Source organism: Oryctolagus cuniculus, chromosome 1 (genome assembly GCF_964237555.1).
Source record: "Oryctolagus cuniculus chromosome 1, mOryCun1.1, whole genome shotgun sequence".
Lineage (NCBI taxonomy): Eukaryota > Metazoa > Chordata > Mammalia > Lagomorpha > Leporidae > Oryctolagus > Oryctolagus cuniculus.
This window is the reverse complement of record NC_091432.1, coordinates 55,075,352-55,088,905: the sequence shown is the minus strand read 5'-3', so window position 1 is coordinate 55,088,905 and position 13,554 is coordinate 55,075,352. Positions and strand designations below refer to the sequence as shown.

General features: G+C 49.7%; 1 protein-coding gene across 1 annotated transcript in view; it reads right to left on the bottom strand.

Moving 5' to 3' along the window:
* The window catches only part of LOC100352639 (selenocysteine lyase-like), a 39,993-nt gene extending 26,650 nt beyond the window's left edge, over window positions 1-13,343 (bottom strand). Inside the window, 1 exon segment of the mRNA XM_070060101.1 lies at window positions 13,054-13,343. Within this exon segment, the coding sequence (XP_069916202.1) occupies window positions 13,054-13,343 (290 nt within the window).
* Window positions 13,344-13,554: the final 211 nt, after the last annotated feature.

Genomic DNA, 13,554 nt, shown 5'->3' with positions numbered 1-13,554 from the left:
GTCTGGTGGGTCTATTGCTTCTTACCAATTTTACTGTGTGGCTTTTGTAATAAGAGACTTTCTTCTGAAGAGGAATCTTAGAATGTTAACTTGGTAGTCTATGTTGGCTTTGGTCCCATTTGGGAGCTGAAGTGTATCTCTGCAAAGCCTCTTTGGCTGCAATTGAAGGCTTTGGTTGTGGTGTGTGTGGAGGCTGAGGTGGAGAACCCATTCATCTCTTGGGGGTGTGTAAGTGGTGACCACTCCAGTGGCCCCAGGCAGGTACAATGCAGTGCACATGCCTGGTGGCAGGAGTACAACTGCCAGTCTCCACCGCTCACACAGGGATGGGGCCATCAGTGTTCCTGGGCAGGCGTACTGCAGCTCACATCACATGGCAGTAGGGGGCAGTGCACCTGTGTGGTGTGTTGTCCCCATGCCAGTCTACAGAGCTGTGTGGGGGTGAGGTCACTCTAGTAGTCCAGGAAATATGGTGCAGCTTTCATGTCATCAGGGGGTACACAAACATCACCTTTTGTGGGTAACGTGGAAGTGAGGCCATGCTTGCAGCCAGCAGGGTGCACCATGCACAGTAACAGAGGTGTGGTATACTTGGACTTCATCTCAAAATGGCTCTGCACAGCATCAGGCTGGTTAGGGGAGGGGACCATATGAGCTGGGTTCCTCCTCTGGAGCAGTCAGTGGTCCACACTCCCTGGCAACTTTCCCCCATTGCACTTGGGACCATTGAAGGGACCATTGAAGGCTGCAGGGTTCCCCAGCAGCAAAAACTTCAGAAATCCATGATTTCGATTTCCCCATTGTGGGAGGCCTTTCTCTGGTTCAAACCAGTCCAGGCTGGGGCCTATATGGTGTATTTGGATGCATGTTTGCTTTTTCCTTCCTTCCTTCCTTCCTTCCTTCCTTCCTTCCTTCCTTCCTTCCTTCCTTCCTTCCTTCCTTCCTTCGTTCCTTTTTGACAGGCAGAGTGGACAGTGAGAGAGAGACAGAGAGAAAGGTCTTCCTTTTCCGTTGATTCACCCCCCAATGGCCACTAGGGCCGGCGCACTGTGGCCAGCACACCGTGCTGATCCGAAGCCAGGAGCCAGGTGCTTCTCCTAGTCTCCCATGTGGGTGCAGGGCCCAAGCAATTGGGCCATCCTCCACTGCACTCCCTGGCCACAGCAGAGAGCTGGCCTGGAAGAGGGGCAACCGGGACAGAATCCGGCACCCCGACCGGGACTAGAACCCGGTGTGCCGGCGCCGCAAGGCGGAGGATTAGCCTAGTGAGACACGGTGCCGGCTCTGGATGCATGCTTGTAACCAAATATTCACAAAAGTATGCTTCTTAGTCCATGCAGTAAACTCTGTATATTCTATTCTAGTTCATTGTGATCTAGTCTGTCCCCTCTTGTCCCAGCCCATTCCACTCATCCCAATCTGGTCATTGAAGAACAAAAGCTCTGGTTACTACCTGAATTTGTTTTCACTTCTGTCAGTGAGAAGCAGGCCAAATCCTCCCTGCCACTAGATTTTATTAATAAAGTTTTATTAGCCTACAGCCATGCCACCTCTTACATACTGTCTATGGCTGCTGTTAAACTATCACAGCAGAACTGAGCAGGTGCAACAGAGATGATCTATTCCATACAGCCAAAAGCTTTTACTATCTGACATTTATAGAAAGTGCTTGCAGAACCTCTGTGGTCTCTCATTTTGTGCCCAGCTGAGTCATGAGTAAATGGTGATGACTAATGGGAAGGAGAGAGGGAGCGAGGAGAGGCTCCATGACCTTAGGCTCATAAGTGCCTTCAGAGAGTTTGGCCATGACCAGGGTACAGAGCCAGGAAGCTCAGGATTCTGGGCATCCTTTGCCAGCCTGCCTGAGGCTTTGTGAGTGAACTTGGCTTCCACACCTCCTGTTTTGGGTTCCTGGAGCCTAGTGAAAGGATCACAGATGTGGCCTCTGAAGTAGAGCCGTAGGGCAGGTGGCCGGTGGGAGGACCTGTCTGTGTTTAGTTTCCAGGCCCAGGTCTCCTGGTGGAGGCCCACAGAGAAGTCTATTCATGAGTCTCTGATTGACAGCTCTCGCTTCAGACTGAGTGGAAACGTTACGGCTTTCAGCTCCACTGGCCCACACTTTGACAGGTGCTGGGTGGTTACCAAGTCTGAGAACAGCCAGTTCCTCTGGCCTGCTGCATGACGAATGGGAGATGCCATGCTGCACGCAAGGCAGAGACCTGAGCCCATCCCGGACACCATGGAGATGCGGTGATTCCTTTCTCAAATGAAACATGACAAGCAGCACCTCGGGAACCGGGCGTAGGATTGGTCAGGAAGGGTAAATGAGACAGATTTTTTTGTTGTTGTTGCTGTTAATTAGGAACAAATGTTCATGTGCCCCTTGTTCCCACTCGTGGAAACGGTGGCATGGAATTGTTTTTGCAAAGTGACACAGTTGGTTTTGAATTTGAGGATCATATGTCTCTGTGCTGGAACCACTTGGGAAAATAGGTTCAGCTCAGCTCCTGCTCTGCACATATGACAATAACAGATTGTAGGGCTCGATGGCACATGTATTTAGTGGATACATCCATGTGTTTGTGCAAAGCATAGGTCATGGATGCAGATCACTAATGACTGCAGCAGGAAAGTACATTTAGCAAATGAATGAACCATACTTCTGTTTAGATGCCATTGCCAAGGCTTACCACTTGCTTTTTTTTTTTTCTTTTTTTCTTTTTTTTTTTTTTTTGACAGGCAGAGTGGACAGTGAGAGAGACAGAGAGAAAGGTCTTCCTTTGCCGTTGGTTCACACCCCAATGGCCGCCACGGCTGGCGCGCTGCAGCCTGCGCACCATGCTGATCCGATGGCAGGAGCCAGGTGCTTCTCCTGGTCTCCCATGGGGTGCAGGGCCCAAGCACTTGGGCCATCCTCCACTGCACTCCCTGGCCACAGCAGAGAGCTGGCCTGGAAGAGGGGCAACCGGGACAGAATCTGGTGCCCCGACCGGGACTAGAACCTGTGTGCTGGCGCCACAAGGTGGAGGATTAGCCTAGTGAGCCGCGGCGCTGGCCCCACTTGCTTATTTTTGATGATAATGATGATGACCATAACAATACAGCGAGCATTAATGCAGTGCCAACCGTGTGCTAGGCACTGTTACATACATTTTCTCATTCAGTTCCCTGAGCAACCCTTTCAAAGAAGTTGTATTCATCTCCACTTGTCCCTGAGCAGTGACCAGAGTGGCCAGAGGTCCCCAAGGCTGCAGCTGGCTGCTCTGGAGGTGGATAACTGGGTGTCCTTTGGGGACACCTCTGCTCTACACAGGTGCCTCTCTTCAGTGTACTGTTGGGGCTTACCTGGCATCTGTTGTTCAGTGCGTGCCTGCTTGGCATCACGCTCTGGCTACCAGTCATGTGGCCACTCCCACTGCTACTCCTCTCAGAGCTGCTGAGGGGGTGGGGGAAGGCAACACGGTGGTTTTCTTACTGTCTACCAAGGGCTTCTAGGGATTTCTTGGGTGCTTCAGGGCTATTGTTAAGGATGAGGATGCTATACAGAAGCTCCCCACCCAATTTCCATCCAAGGCCATTCTGTTGATTTCAGCAGCACCCATATTTTATTTTTCTATCCCCCCCCCAACATGTACACACTCATAGGCACAGCAGACACAGTCACATGCACACACAAGTTGGAAAACGCTGCCTGTGAAGTGTGGCCCAGGTCAGAGAGCTCATCTGTCCATTTAGCACATATCCTTTTGTGTTCCAACTGGGCGCCAAGGACTGTGGGGAGCTAAGCAAACGCGAACTCTGTCCTTGTGGCATTGACATTGCAGGGGTGGTGCATGATTCTAAAGTGCCATAAAAGGACTGTAAGCATGCACCAGGGCCACGTGCTGCAGACCAGCATTATGTCGTGGAAGTATGACGGGAGTCACAAATGAGAGCCTCATACATGATCAGAAATTTTCTGATAGCTACATTAACAAAAGTATAAATAAAGGTGAGTCAGTTTTAATATATGGACTTAATATACCTAAAGTGTTATCATTTCTACCTGTAATCAGTATTAAAAATGGTCCCTGAGAGATAGTTTACCTTATTATTTTTGTACCAAGTTTTTAAAAATCTGGGGTATATTTTATATTTCCAGTGCATCTTGATTAGCATTCCCCATTCTCCACATTTCCATTTGTGTGTGTGGGGGGGGGATAGTGTCAGGGACCCAAGTACTTGAGCCTTCACCTGCTACTTCCCAAGGTGCGTATTAGCAGGAAGCTGACTTGGAAGCAGAGGTGGGCTTCCATCCCAGACACTCTGATATGGGCTGGGGTGTCCAGAGTTTAACTTGCTCCTGCTGCCATTCTGGGCAGTGCAGCTGAAGTGGAGGGGTTCAGGGAGAATCTCGCTTGGAAGGTGGCGTTCAGCTGAGATTTGAAGGACGGGTAGGACTTGAGGGAACAGAGGGAGAGGAGTCCTTGCCTGGGAGCAGGCTGCATCTGAAGGAACTGGAAGATGGTCCTGGTGGCTGGCTCTGCGCTGGAGCCAAGCCTGCATGAGGAAGCCCACATGGCACAGTTCCCTGCACATTAAGAAACATGTTTCTGAGAATAGGAGGTCATTGAGGAATTTGGAGCCCCATCAGATGAACATTATCGGACAGTCATGAGCTCGGCGTAGCTTTGGGGGCCTCACAAAGGTCAACTTCTTTTTCTCAGGTGGCCGTGGAGGCCGTGGTCTGGCTGCAGGCTCAGAGGGCATTTGGCTGTAGACTGGCCTCTCTGCCTGCGTCTGTCTTGTCCATCAAGAGCCATTAACACAGACAGCAATGTCCTTGGACCAATGCTCCCTGGGCACAGGTCAGTTTGCTTCTCTGCTAGGGGAGGAAGAGGCACAGCTGGGGCTTTGCAGGCATGTCCCCTCTTCTGCTGTGAGGAATACACCAAGTGACCCCTCTGGATCAGCTCTGGGTTTGGAGGTGACAAGGCAGCCTGCTCTGTTGGAAGAGGTCTGCCCCATGACAGACATCTGGACCCTGGCCAAGGCTTTCTCAGGTCACCTGAGGCCCCCAGGCTCCCGCTGCTCAGGAGTGGCCCCCCGTCCCCCGCCCCGATCCTCTGGCCTCCTGCTTTCTGTCTTCGAGGAAGGAGGGGCTGAGAGAGGCCTCCCCAGTGTCTGCAACTCTCTCTCTCTCTCTCTCTCTCTCTCTCTCAGGAAGGTCATCCTCAGAGAATCCAGCCTCCACTCTAGGACAGGGGTTGGGGGAGGGTAACCCAAGAAAGCTCTTTGGCACAGACTTCAACTGTCCAAAGAGAGGGCCAAAGCACAACCAAGACTAAAGTGTGGGAGTGGCAGACTTGTGTTCATGAAAGGAAGTACCAGCCAGCAATCAGAACTGTCACATAGGCGACCTGCTGCCAGGTAGCGAGGAGTGATCACAGGAGCAGAGAATCGAAGGAGGCTTCTGGCCCAGTGGCTCCAAAGTCCCAAGCCTATGCTAGGGCTGATCTGTGACCAGTTTCTACTGTCTTTTATTAAAATAGGGAAAGTAGGGGCCAGCTCCATGGTATAGTGGGTAAAGCCACTGCCTGCAGCCAGCATCCCATATGGACACTGGTTCAAGTCCCAGCTGCTCCACTTCCTATCTAGCTCCCTGCTAATGGCCTGGGAAAAGAAGCCTTCAGAAGATGACCCAAGTGTTTGGGCCCCTGGCCACACATGTAGGAGACCTGGAAGAAGTTCCTGGCTCCTGGCTTTGGCCTGGCCTAGACCTGACCATTGAGGTCATTTAAGGAGTGAACCAGTGCATGGAAGATCTGTCTCTCTTTCCTCTCACTCTATAACTCCGACTTTCAAGTAATTAAATCAACCTTTCAAATAAAACAGAGTAGGAGAAGTGTGCATGTGTTCCATAGAATTCATTTTTCAAATGTTGAAATTGTCCTCCCTACATTTTCTTTGGCATTAGGATACACGTTTTTGCAGGAAACGATGGTAGTAACAGATTGTTATTTTTTATTGCCCATTATTTAATGGTTGTAAACATTATAAAATCTCCCAAAGAACACTTTTGAAATTGGAATGGCCCATGAAATCTGAATGTCTGGGAATATTGACCTAATATAACCATCCTGTTCTTCCGTCCAAATCTAAACATCAGCATGGCCTCCACATCGCCCAGCCTGCATCAAGCCTGAGGGAAACACCCACGCTTCTCACCTCTTATGCCTTGTCTTGATCCTGACACTTCAGCAGATGTCTCCTGACCTGTGGTGAATTGGGGACATTAACCAAAAATTGCCAACCCCCATTCCCAACTTGGGAAGAGCTTGGCCTCTGAGCAGGCCAGGATCCCAGCAACAGAGATCAACGGAGATAGGTGGGGGCCAGCGCGGGTGGACTTGGGGACTGGCCAATGCTCTGGCTGTGGGTTTGATGCCGGTGGATGTAGTAGGTCATCTGATGTCCAAGGGCTGATGAGTTTGCTGTACTTGAGCATAGACAATAGACAACCATGTGAAGGGCCAGTGGTGGTGGAGCAGAGGTTGTCCAAGAGCTGAGTGATCTGTGGAGGCGTGCAGGGTCGGGGGCAGTGGTATTCCCAGTGAACATTTCATCTCAGGAACAGAATTTAGTCACCAGGGAAGGGTGGCAAGAAAAGGATGAGGGTCAGGGGCTTCCCAAATGGAATGAGGTGCAGGGCAGGGTTCAAGTACCACCCAGATATCAAGTACTGGGCAGGGAAACTGGACAGGAAAAGCCCAGACATACAGACTGAGCCAACTTGTGGTGGAGGAGAGTCAGAAGCAGGAGCAAGTTGTGTTCTGTAGGCACCTGGTGCTGGGCTGCTGCTTAGATGTCCACGTGACCATCTCAAGGTTCCCCTGTTGGTAAGGCTCCCTGCACTGGACAGCTGGCTGTAAAACTGGGATGTGCAGAAACTTCATGGAGAGACCTCAGCAGCTACAGCTTTGGGGAGATAGAGGAACATCAGGCCTCATACTGTCTAAAGTCACTCCCTTCGAGCATCTGATATGGCCCCAGTGGGCAAAGGGATCTGGTTCGTTCCGCACACTTGGGCCTCCTGCTGCAGGTGCACAGCCACACAGCTGAGGAGTCCTGGGAGACAAAGCTGTCTCTGCCTTATCCCCAGATGACCAGAGCCCGGAGCCTTGCTAACGCCAGCCTCCTGACTCACCCTAATTCTGGTGTCAGGGGCATCAACCTGGGAAATGCTGCTCCCATTGCCCCAGGGTGGGCCTCGAGGCCAGCCAAGCCCCTGGCTTTGAGGTTACTGTCTCTGTGTGTGCACACACTTGCATTCCAGAGAGACAGCGGGGTAGGGAATGGGCTAGGGAGAGAGGGTGGACAGAGGGAAGAGGGAAGGGAAAGAGAGACAATAGGTTTTCAAATTAACCACGGAAATTGTACCACCTGCCACTTGAACTGGTTACCTTAATGGGCTCTGACAAGAATCCTGAGCTTTTGCTTTGCTTTGGGCGCCTTAATTTTGTTTTCTGCGAGGGTCTGAGGGTCCAGTTGACTCACTCTGACAGCAGAAACATGAAAAATTCAGCAGGACAGCTCTCCTGCAGGAACGCCTCGACCCCTCCCGTTCCTGCCCAGGTTTGTGACTTGGTTTCTTATGACCAGCAGGCATTCTACAAGGGGTCCGAGGTAGCTCCCCAGTCTGTGTGCAGAGAGGGTGAGCCGTGGGAGGACTTGGCTCTTACAACAAACCCTAAGTCTTGGGACTGGCTCTCCGGGAAGAGTATTTAACTTACTGGAACAGCCGAACCACACAGATGTGACCTGATTACATCGGACCTCACCTCTGCTGCATGGTCCAGGGTCTGGGCGGGAGCTGCACAGTCTGTATTTGGATTCTAGCTCCACAGCTTGCCAGCTGTTTGACCTTGGGTGAGTTATTAACGCGCTCTGCCCTAGATCCCTAATGTCCAACACCATCAGTAGTGAGGATTAAATAAATACACGTGCAGCTCTTAAGGTGCCAATGAGGGTGCATGAGAATGCGGACTCCTATCATTGTTGGAGGGTTCCTCACCCCCTCGTAACTGCTCACGCCTTCCTTGTAGTTTGGGATTCCAGGCTGGAGCTGCTTCCCATTTGTTGCTTGGCCCAGGTGCAGGCACGAACTCCATTTTCCTCCCAGAGTCTCTGCAGAGGAAGGGCAGCAGGGAAATAAATACTCGGAATCCAAGCAGCAGCATCACGATCAAAAGCACACCACGGGATGCTCGCCCTCCTCCCTGAGACTCCGTGTGAAGGTTAACTGAGAGTCTATGCCTGGTACTTAGCACAGTGCCTCTACATCACACACGTTCATTCAGTTCTACCTATTAATATGCTCTCAGTGTCTCCAGAGGCACAGAGCTGGGGGAGCCACTTACAGGCTGCTACATGTGTTTTCTATCTCAGTGTCCCTGTATTGAAGCATTTTGTTGGAGGATCAGGGCTCTTTTCACTAGGACCTGTTTGTCTCCCTTAATATGTAAGGAGACTTTTGTTTTTTAATTGAGAAAGGCAGAAGTTAGGCTGTGATCAGGGAGAGAATGGAGACAAGGGCAACAGATGATGATAGGACTTTAAAAACTGTCATTTATTTGTTTTCATCTTATTTTTGGGGTAGAGAAACAGAAAGATCTTCCACCTGCTGGTTCACTCCCTAAATGGCCACAATAGCCAGGGTTGGGCCAGGAGCTCCTTCTGGGTTTCCACATGGATGGCAGGGATCCAAGCACTTGGCCATCATCTGCTGCCTTCCCAGGTGCATTAGCAGGAAGCTGGATCAGGAACAGAGCAGCTGGGACTCAAATCAGCATTGCTAAATGGGATGCCAGTGTTGTAGGCAGTGGCCTAACCCGCTGCACCACAATGCCTGCCTCTGTTGCTCTCCTCTTTCGGATGAGCTCAGAAGCAGTCTCGGAACCCTGTGTTCTTGGTAGTGCAGGCAGCCCTATCCAACCAAGCAGACCTGATGACTCCAGGGTCTTCGGCCTCTGGTACGAAAACTGTGCTTCAGTGCAGAGCCTCCCTGGTGCTGCATGACCAGCTTCCTGCCTGCCAGCCAGGCCTCCTCTCCTGCAAAGACTCTGTGACTTTGACCATGCTCTGCTGTCTTCCTCCTCCAGCCACAGACACTTTCTGCCACCCTTCCCACCTGTGTAGCGTCTGTGCCTCCTTCAGGATCTCTCCTCTGTATGTTTTCCTGGACCCCCCAGCATTAATTACCCCCGAGAGCATTAAGATCCAAGCTGTCAGTCTGCATGCTGGCTGCCTGGCCCCTGAAACGGTGTGGATAAGGGTGTGGCTCATTGCTGTTAACGGAATTGTGCCCCACTCCACCCACATTCCCACGTCCACGCCCTAGCCCCTCCGTGTGACCATGGTGGAGACAGAAAGGAAGGTGTGAGGTTAAATGAAGCCAGAGAGTGGGGCCCTGAGCTGATAGCACTTGTGTCCACAAGAAAGAAGAGACAGCAGTCACTGTGTCTCTCTCTGCCACGTGAGGACAAAGCCAGAAGGTGGCTGTTTGCAAGCCAGGATGAGAGTCCTTACCAGAAACTCTGGCCCTGCCGGCACGCTGACCATGGAGTTTCTCACCTTCAGGACAGTGAGAGCATATATCCTGTTGTGTATGGTGTTTTGTTACGGCAACCTGAGCAGAGTGCAGCGCTCCTGTTCATTGCACAGCCAGCAGGCAGGGCCCTGTGGTCCACACAGTGCCTGACTTCAAAGGCCGCCTTACCTTTGCAAGAGGGCCGGGGAGAGGCAAACATATGACCAGAGGTTACAGGTTGCTGTGAATAATGTCTTGGTAAAGGCAAGCCCTGTGGGATGTGGTGTATAGAATGGAGAGTGGGAGATGGGATTTTGGAATTACATAGACTTTAGTTTGAATCCGGTGTTGCAAGATGATGTCAGTCAAATTACTGATCCCCTCTGAACCTCAATATATAATAATAAAAATAAATTTTCATAGTGTAATTATGAAGATTAAAGAAAAGTCAATCCAGTGAGATCCTTAACATAGACACATGGTAGTTGTTTAAAATATTATCATCAATAGCACATGGACAGGGCATCAAAGTCATATTGCAGGAAAGTGGGTCACACAAACTCTTCCAAGAGGACTTTTTTTTATAGAAAGCATTTATTTAATAAATATAAACTTTATAAGAACAACTTTTGGGTTATAGTGGTTCTTCCCCCCATACTATCCTCCCACTCCCAAACTGTCCCACCTCCTACTCCCTTTCCCATCCCATTCTTCGTTAAGATTCATTTTTAATTCTCTTTATATATAGATAGATCAACTCTATACTATGTAAAGATTTCAACAGTTTGCACCCACACAAGCACACAAAGTTTAAAGTACTGTTTGAAGACTAGTTTTACCATTAATTCTCATAGTACAACACATTAAGGACAGAGGTCCTACATGGGGAGTAAGTGCACAGTGACTCCTGTTGTTGATTTAACAATTGACACTCTTATTTATGATGTCAGTGATCACCGGAGACTCTTGTTATGAGCTGCCAAGGCTATGGAAGCCTCTTGAGTCCATAAACTCTGACATTATTTAGACAGGGCCATAATCAAAGTGGACGTTCTCTCCTCCCTTCAGAGAAAGGTACCTCCTCCTTTGATGGCCCGTTCTTTCTGCTGGGATCTCACTCACAGAGATCTTTCAGTTAGGTCATTTTTTTGCCACACCGTCTTGGCTTTCCATGCCTGAAATGCTCTCAGGGGCTTTTTAGCCAGATCTGAATGCCTTAAGGGCTGATTCTGAGGCCAGAGTGCTATTTAGGGCATTTGTCATTCTATGAGTCTGCTGTGTGGCCTGCTTCCCATGTTGGATTGTTCTCTCCTTTTTTATTCTATTATTATTAGCAGACATTTGGTCTTATTTATGTGATCCCTTTGGCACTTAATCCTATCTTTATGATCAGTTATGAACTTAAACTGATCACTTTAACTAGTAAGATGGCATTGGTACCTGCCAACTTAATGGAATTTGGAGTCCCATGGCAAGTTTTTAGCTTTCTCCTTCCTTTCTTATTCCCACTCTTATTTTTAACAGGGATCAATTTTCAATTGCATTGAAATACTTAAGAATAATTCTGTGTTAATTAAAGAGTTCAACCAATGGTATTAAGTAGAAAAAGAAAATACTAAAAAGAATAAAATAGTAAGCTGTTCCTTGACAGTCAGGACAAGGGCCCATCAAGTCATTTCTTCTCATAGTGTCAGTTTCACTTCTACAGGTTTCTTTTTAGGAGCTCAGTTAGTTGTCACAGATCAGGGAGCAAACATGATATTTGTCCCTTGGGGACTGGCTTATTTCACTCAGCATGATATTTTCCAGATTCCTCCATTTTGTTGCAAATGACCGGATTTCATTTTTTTTTACTGCTGTGTAGTATTCCATAGAGTACATATCCCATAATTTCTTTATCCAGTCTTCCGTTGATGGGCATTTAGGTTGATTCCATGTCTTAGCTATTGTGAATTGAGCTGCAATAAACATTGAAATGCAGATAGCTCTTTTATTTACCAATTTAATTTCCCTTGGGTAAATTCCGAGGAGTGGGATGGCTGGGTCGTGTGGTAGGGCTGTATTCGGATTTCTGAGGTATCTCCAAACTGTCTTTCACAGTGGCTGCACCAGTTTGCATTCCCACCAGCAGTGGATTAGTGTGCCTTTATCCCCACATCCTCGCCAGCATCTGTTCTTTGTTGATTTCTGTATGAAAGCCATTCTTACTGGAGTGAGGTGAAACCTCATTGTGGTTTTGATTTGCATTTTCCTGACAGCTAGTGATCCTGAACATTTTTTCATGTGTCTGTTGGCCATTTGAATTTCAAGAGGACATTTTGTTACACGGAGAAAGAGAGGGAGAGACAGAAAGAGAGAAGGAGGGAGGGCGAGAGAGAGAGAGAGAGAGAGAGAGAGAAGGAGAATGTCTTCCATCTGCTGGTTCACTCTGCAAATGGCCACAGCAGCCTGAGCTGGGCCAGGTCAAAGCCAGGAAACTGGAACTCCATCTGAGTTTCCCACAGGGGTGCAGGGGCCCAGGCATTCAGACCATCCTCCACTGCTTTCCCAGATGCACTAGTAGGGAGCTGGATCGGGAGCGGAACAGCCAGGACTCGAGCTAGTACTCCAGTGTGGGATGCCAGCATTGCGAGCAGCAGGATAACAACCACGTCAGCCTCAGTGCGTCCCCAATTCTGATGTGCATAAGGGCCACGAGTGATTTTGTTAGAATGCAGATTCTGACTCGAGACCTGGGAAGGGGCCTTTCAACAAGTCCTCTGCTGCTCTGCAGCCCACCTCTGGAGGTGCCAGGTGCCAAATGGCCCAGCATGAGGGCAGGCCCAGGGGAGCAGAGTCTGTGCTTTGACCTTCTTCATCAAGAGTGCATCTTGGGGCCAGCGCTGTGGCGTAGCGGGTAAAGCCACCGCCTGCAGTGCCGGCATCCCATATGGGCACCAGTTCTAGTCCCGGCTGCTCCACCTCCTATCCAGCTCTCTGCTGTAGCCTGGGAAAGCAGAAGATGGCCCAAGCCCTGGGGCCCCTGTGCCCGTGTGGGAGACCCGGAAGAAGCTCCTGGCTCCTGGCTGTGGATTGGCGCAGCTCTGGCCGTTGTGGCCAATTGGGGAGTGAACCAGCAGATGGAAGACCTCTCTCTCTGCCTCTCCTTCTCTCTCTGTGTAACTGACTTTCAAGTAAAATAAATAAATCTTTTTAAAAAAGTGCACCTCGCTGCTGTTGTGAAGAGATGGAGCCAGACGGGGAGCCTGGCTGGTCCCACAGCAATCTCCTGCAGGAAGGGAGAAGGCTGCTAATTGGCTAGCAACACTCAATATTAATTAACTCAATAGAATTGGTCCCCTGAAGCCTGTTTTGCATAATTAATGAATACTCAGCTCTAAGCGGCTGAAAACACTGAAGCCAAACTGTTAGGATTTTCCGACCAGCTAAGCAGAAACACCACAGTCCAGACTGTTTGTAGATGCAGAGGAAAGCTGAACTCTCACCAATTACTGAAATTGACGATGGAGCTCTTGGGGCCCTTGAAGCCCTTGGCTTTGCAGTATCCTAGGGCTGGACTGAGACACGTGGGCACCCTGGGCAGGCTGATCATCTGATGCCTCTTCCCAAAATATTCTTTGAATATTTGTTCACCAACAGTTGGTTGGTGAGACTGAGTGTTGCCTTCCGTGCAGACAGAGCGCTCGGCTGGGTGCGGTTTCTCCTCCGTTGTCTCCAGCAATTTCGTGCCTGCCAAGACTTTCACAAAAGGCTCCGCAGAACAAGACCCTGCCATATTTGGCCACCCCTCTTAGAAGGCGGGTGTGTGACCACCTCCCCACATTCCTGGAGGGTGCTTCTGCCTTCCCTCCCAGCCGCTCATTGAAGGCCTCTCCCTGAGAACGCTCTCTCACTGTCTTTTTTAAAAATTTGTACTTGTGATAAAATGCGCATAAAGTATACCATCTTAGCCATTTTTCAGTGTCTGGTTTGGAAGTGTTAGGTTC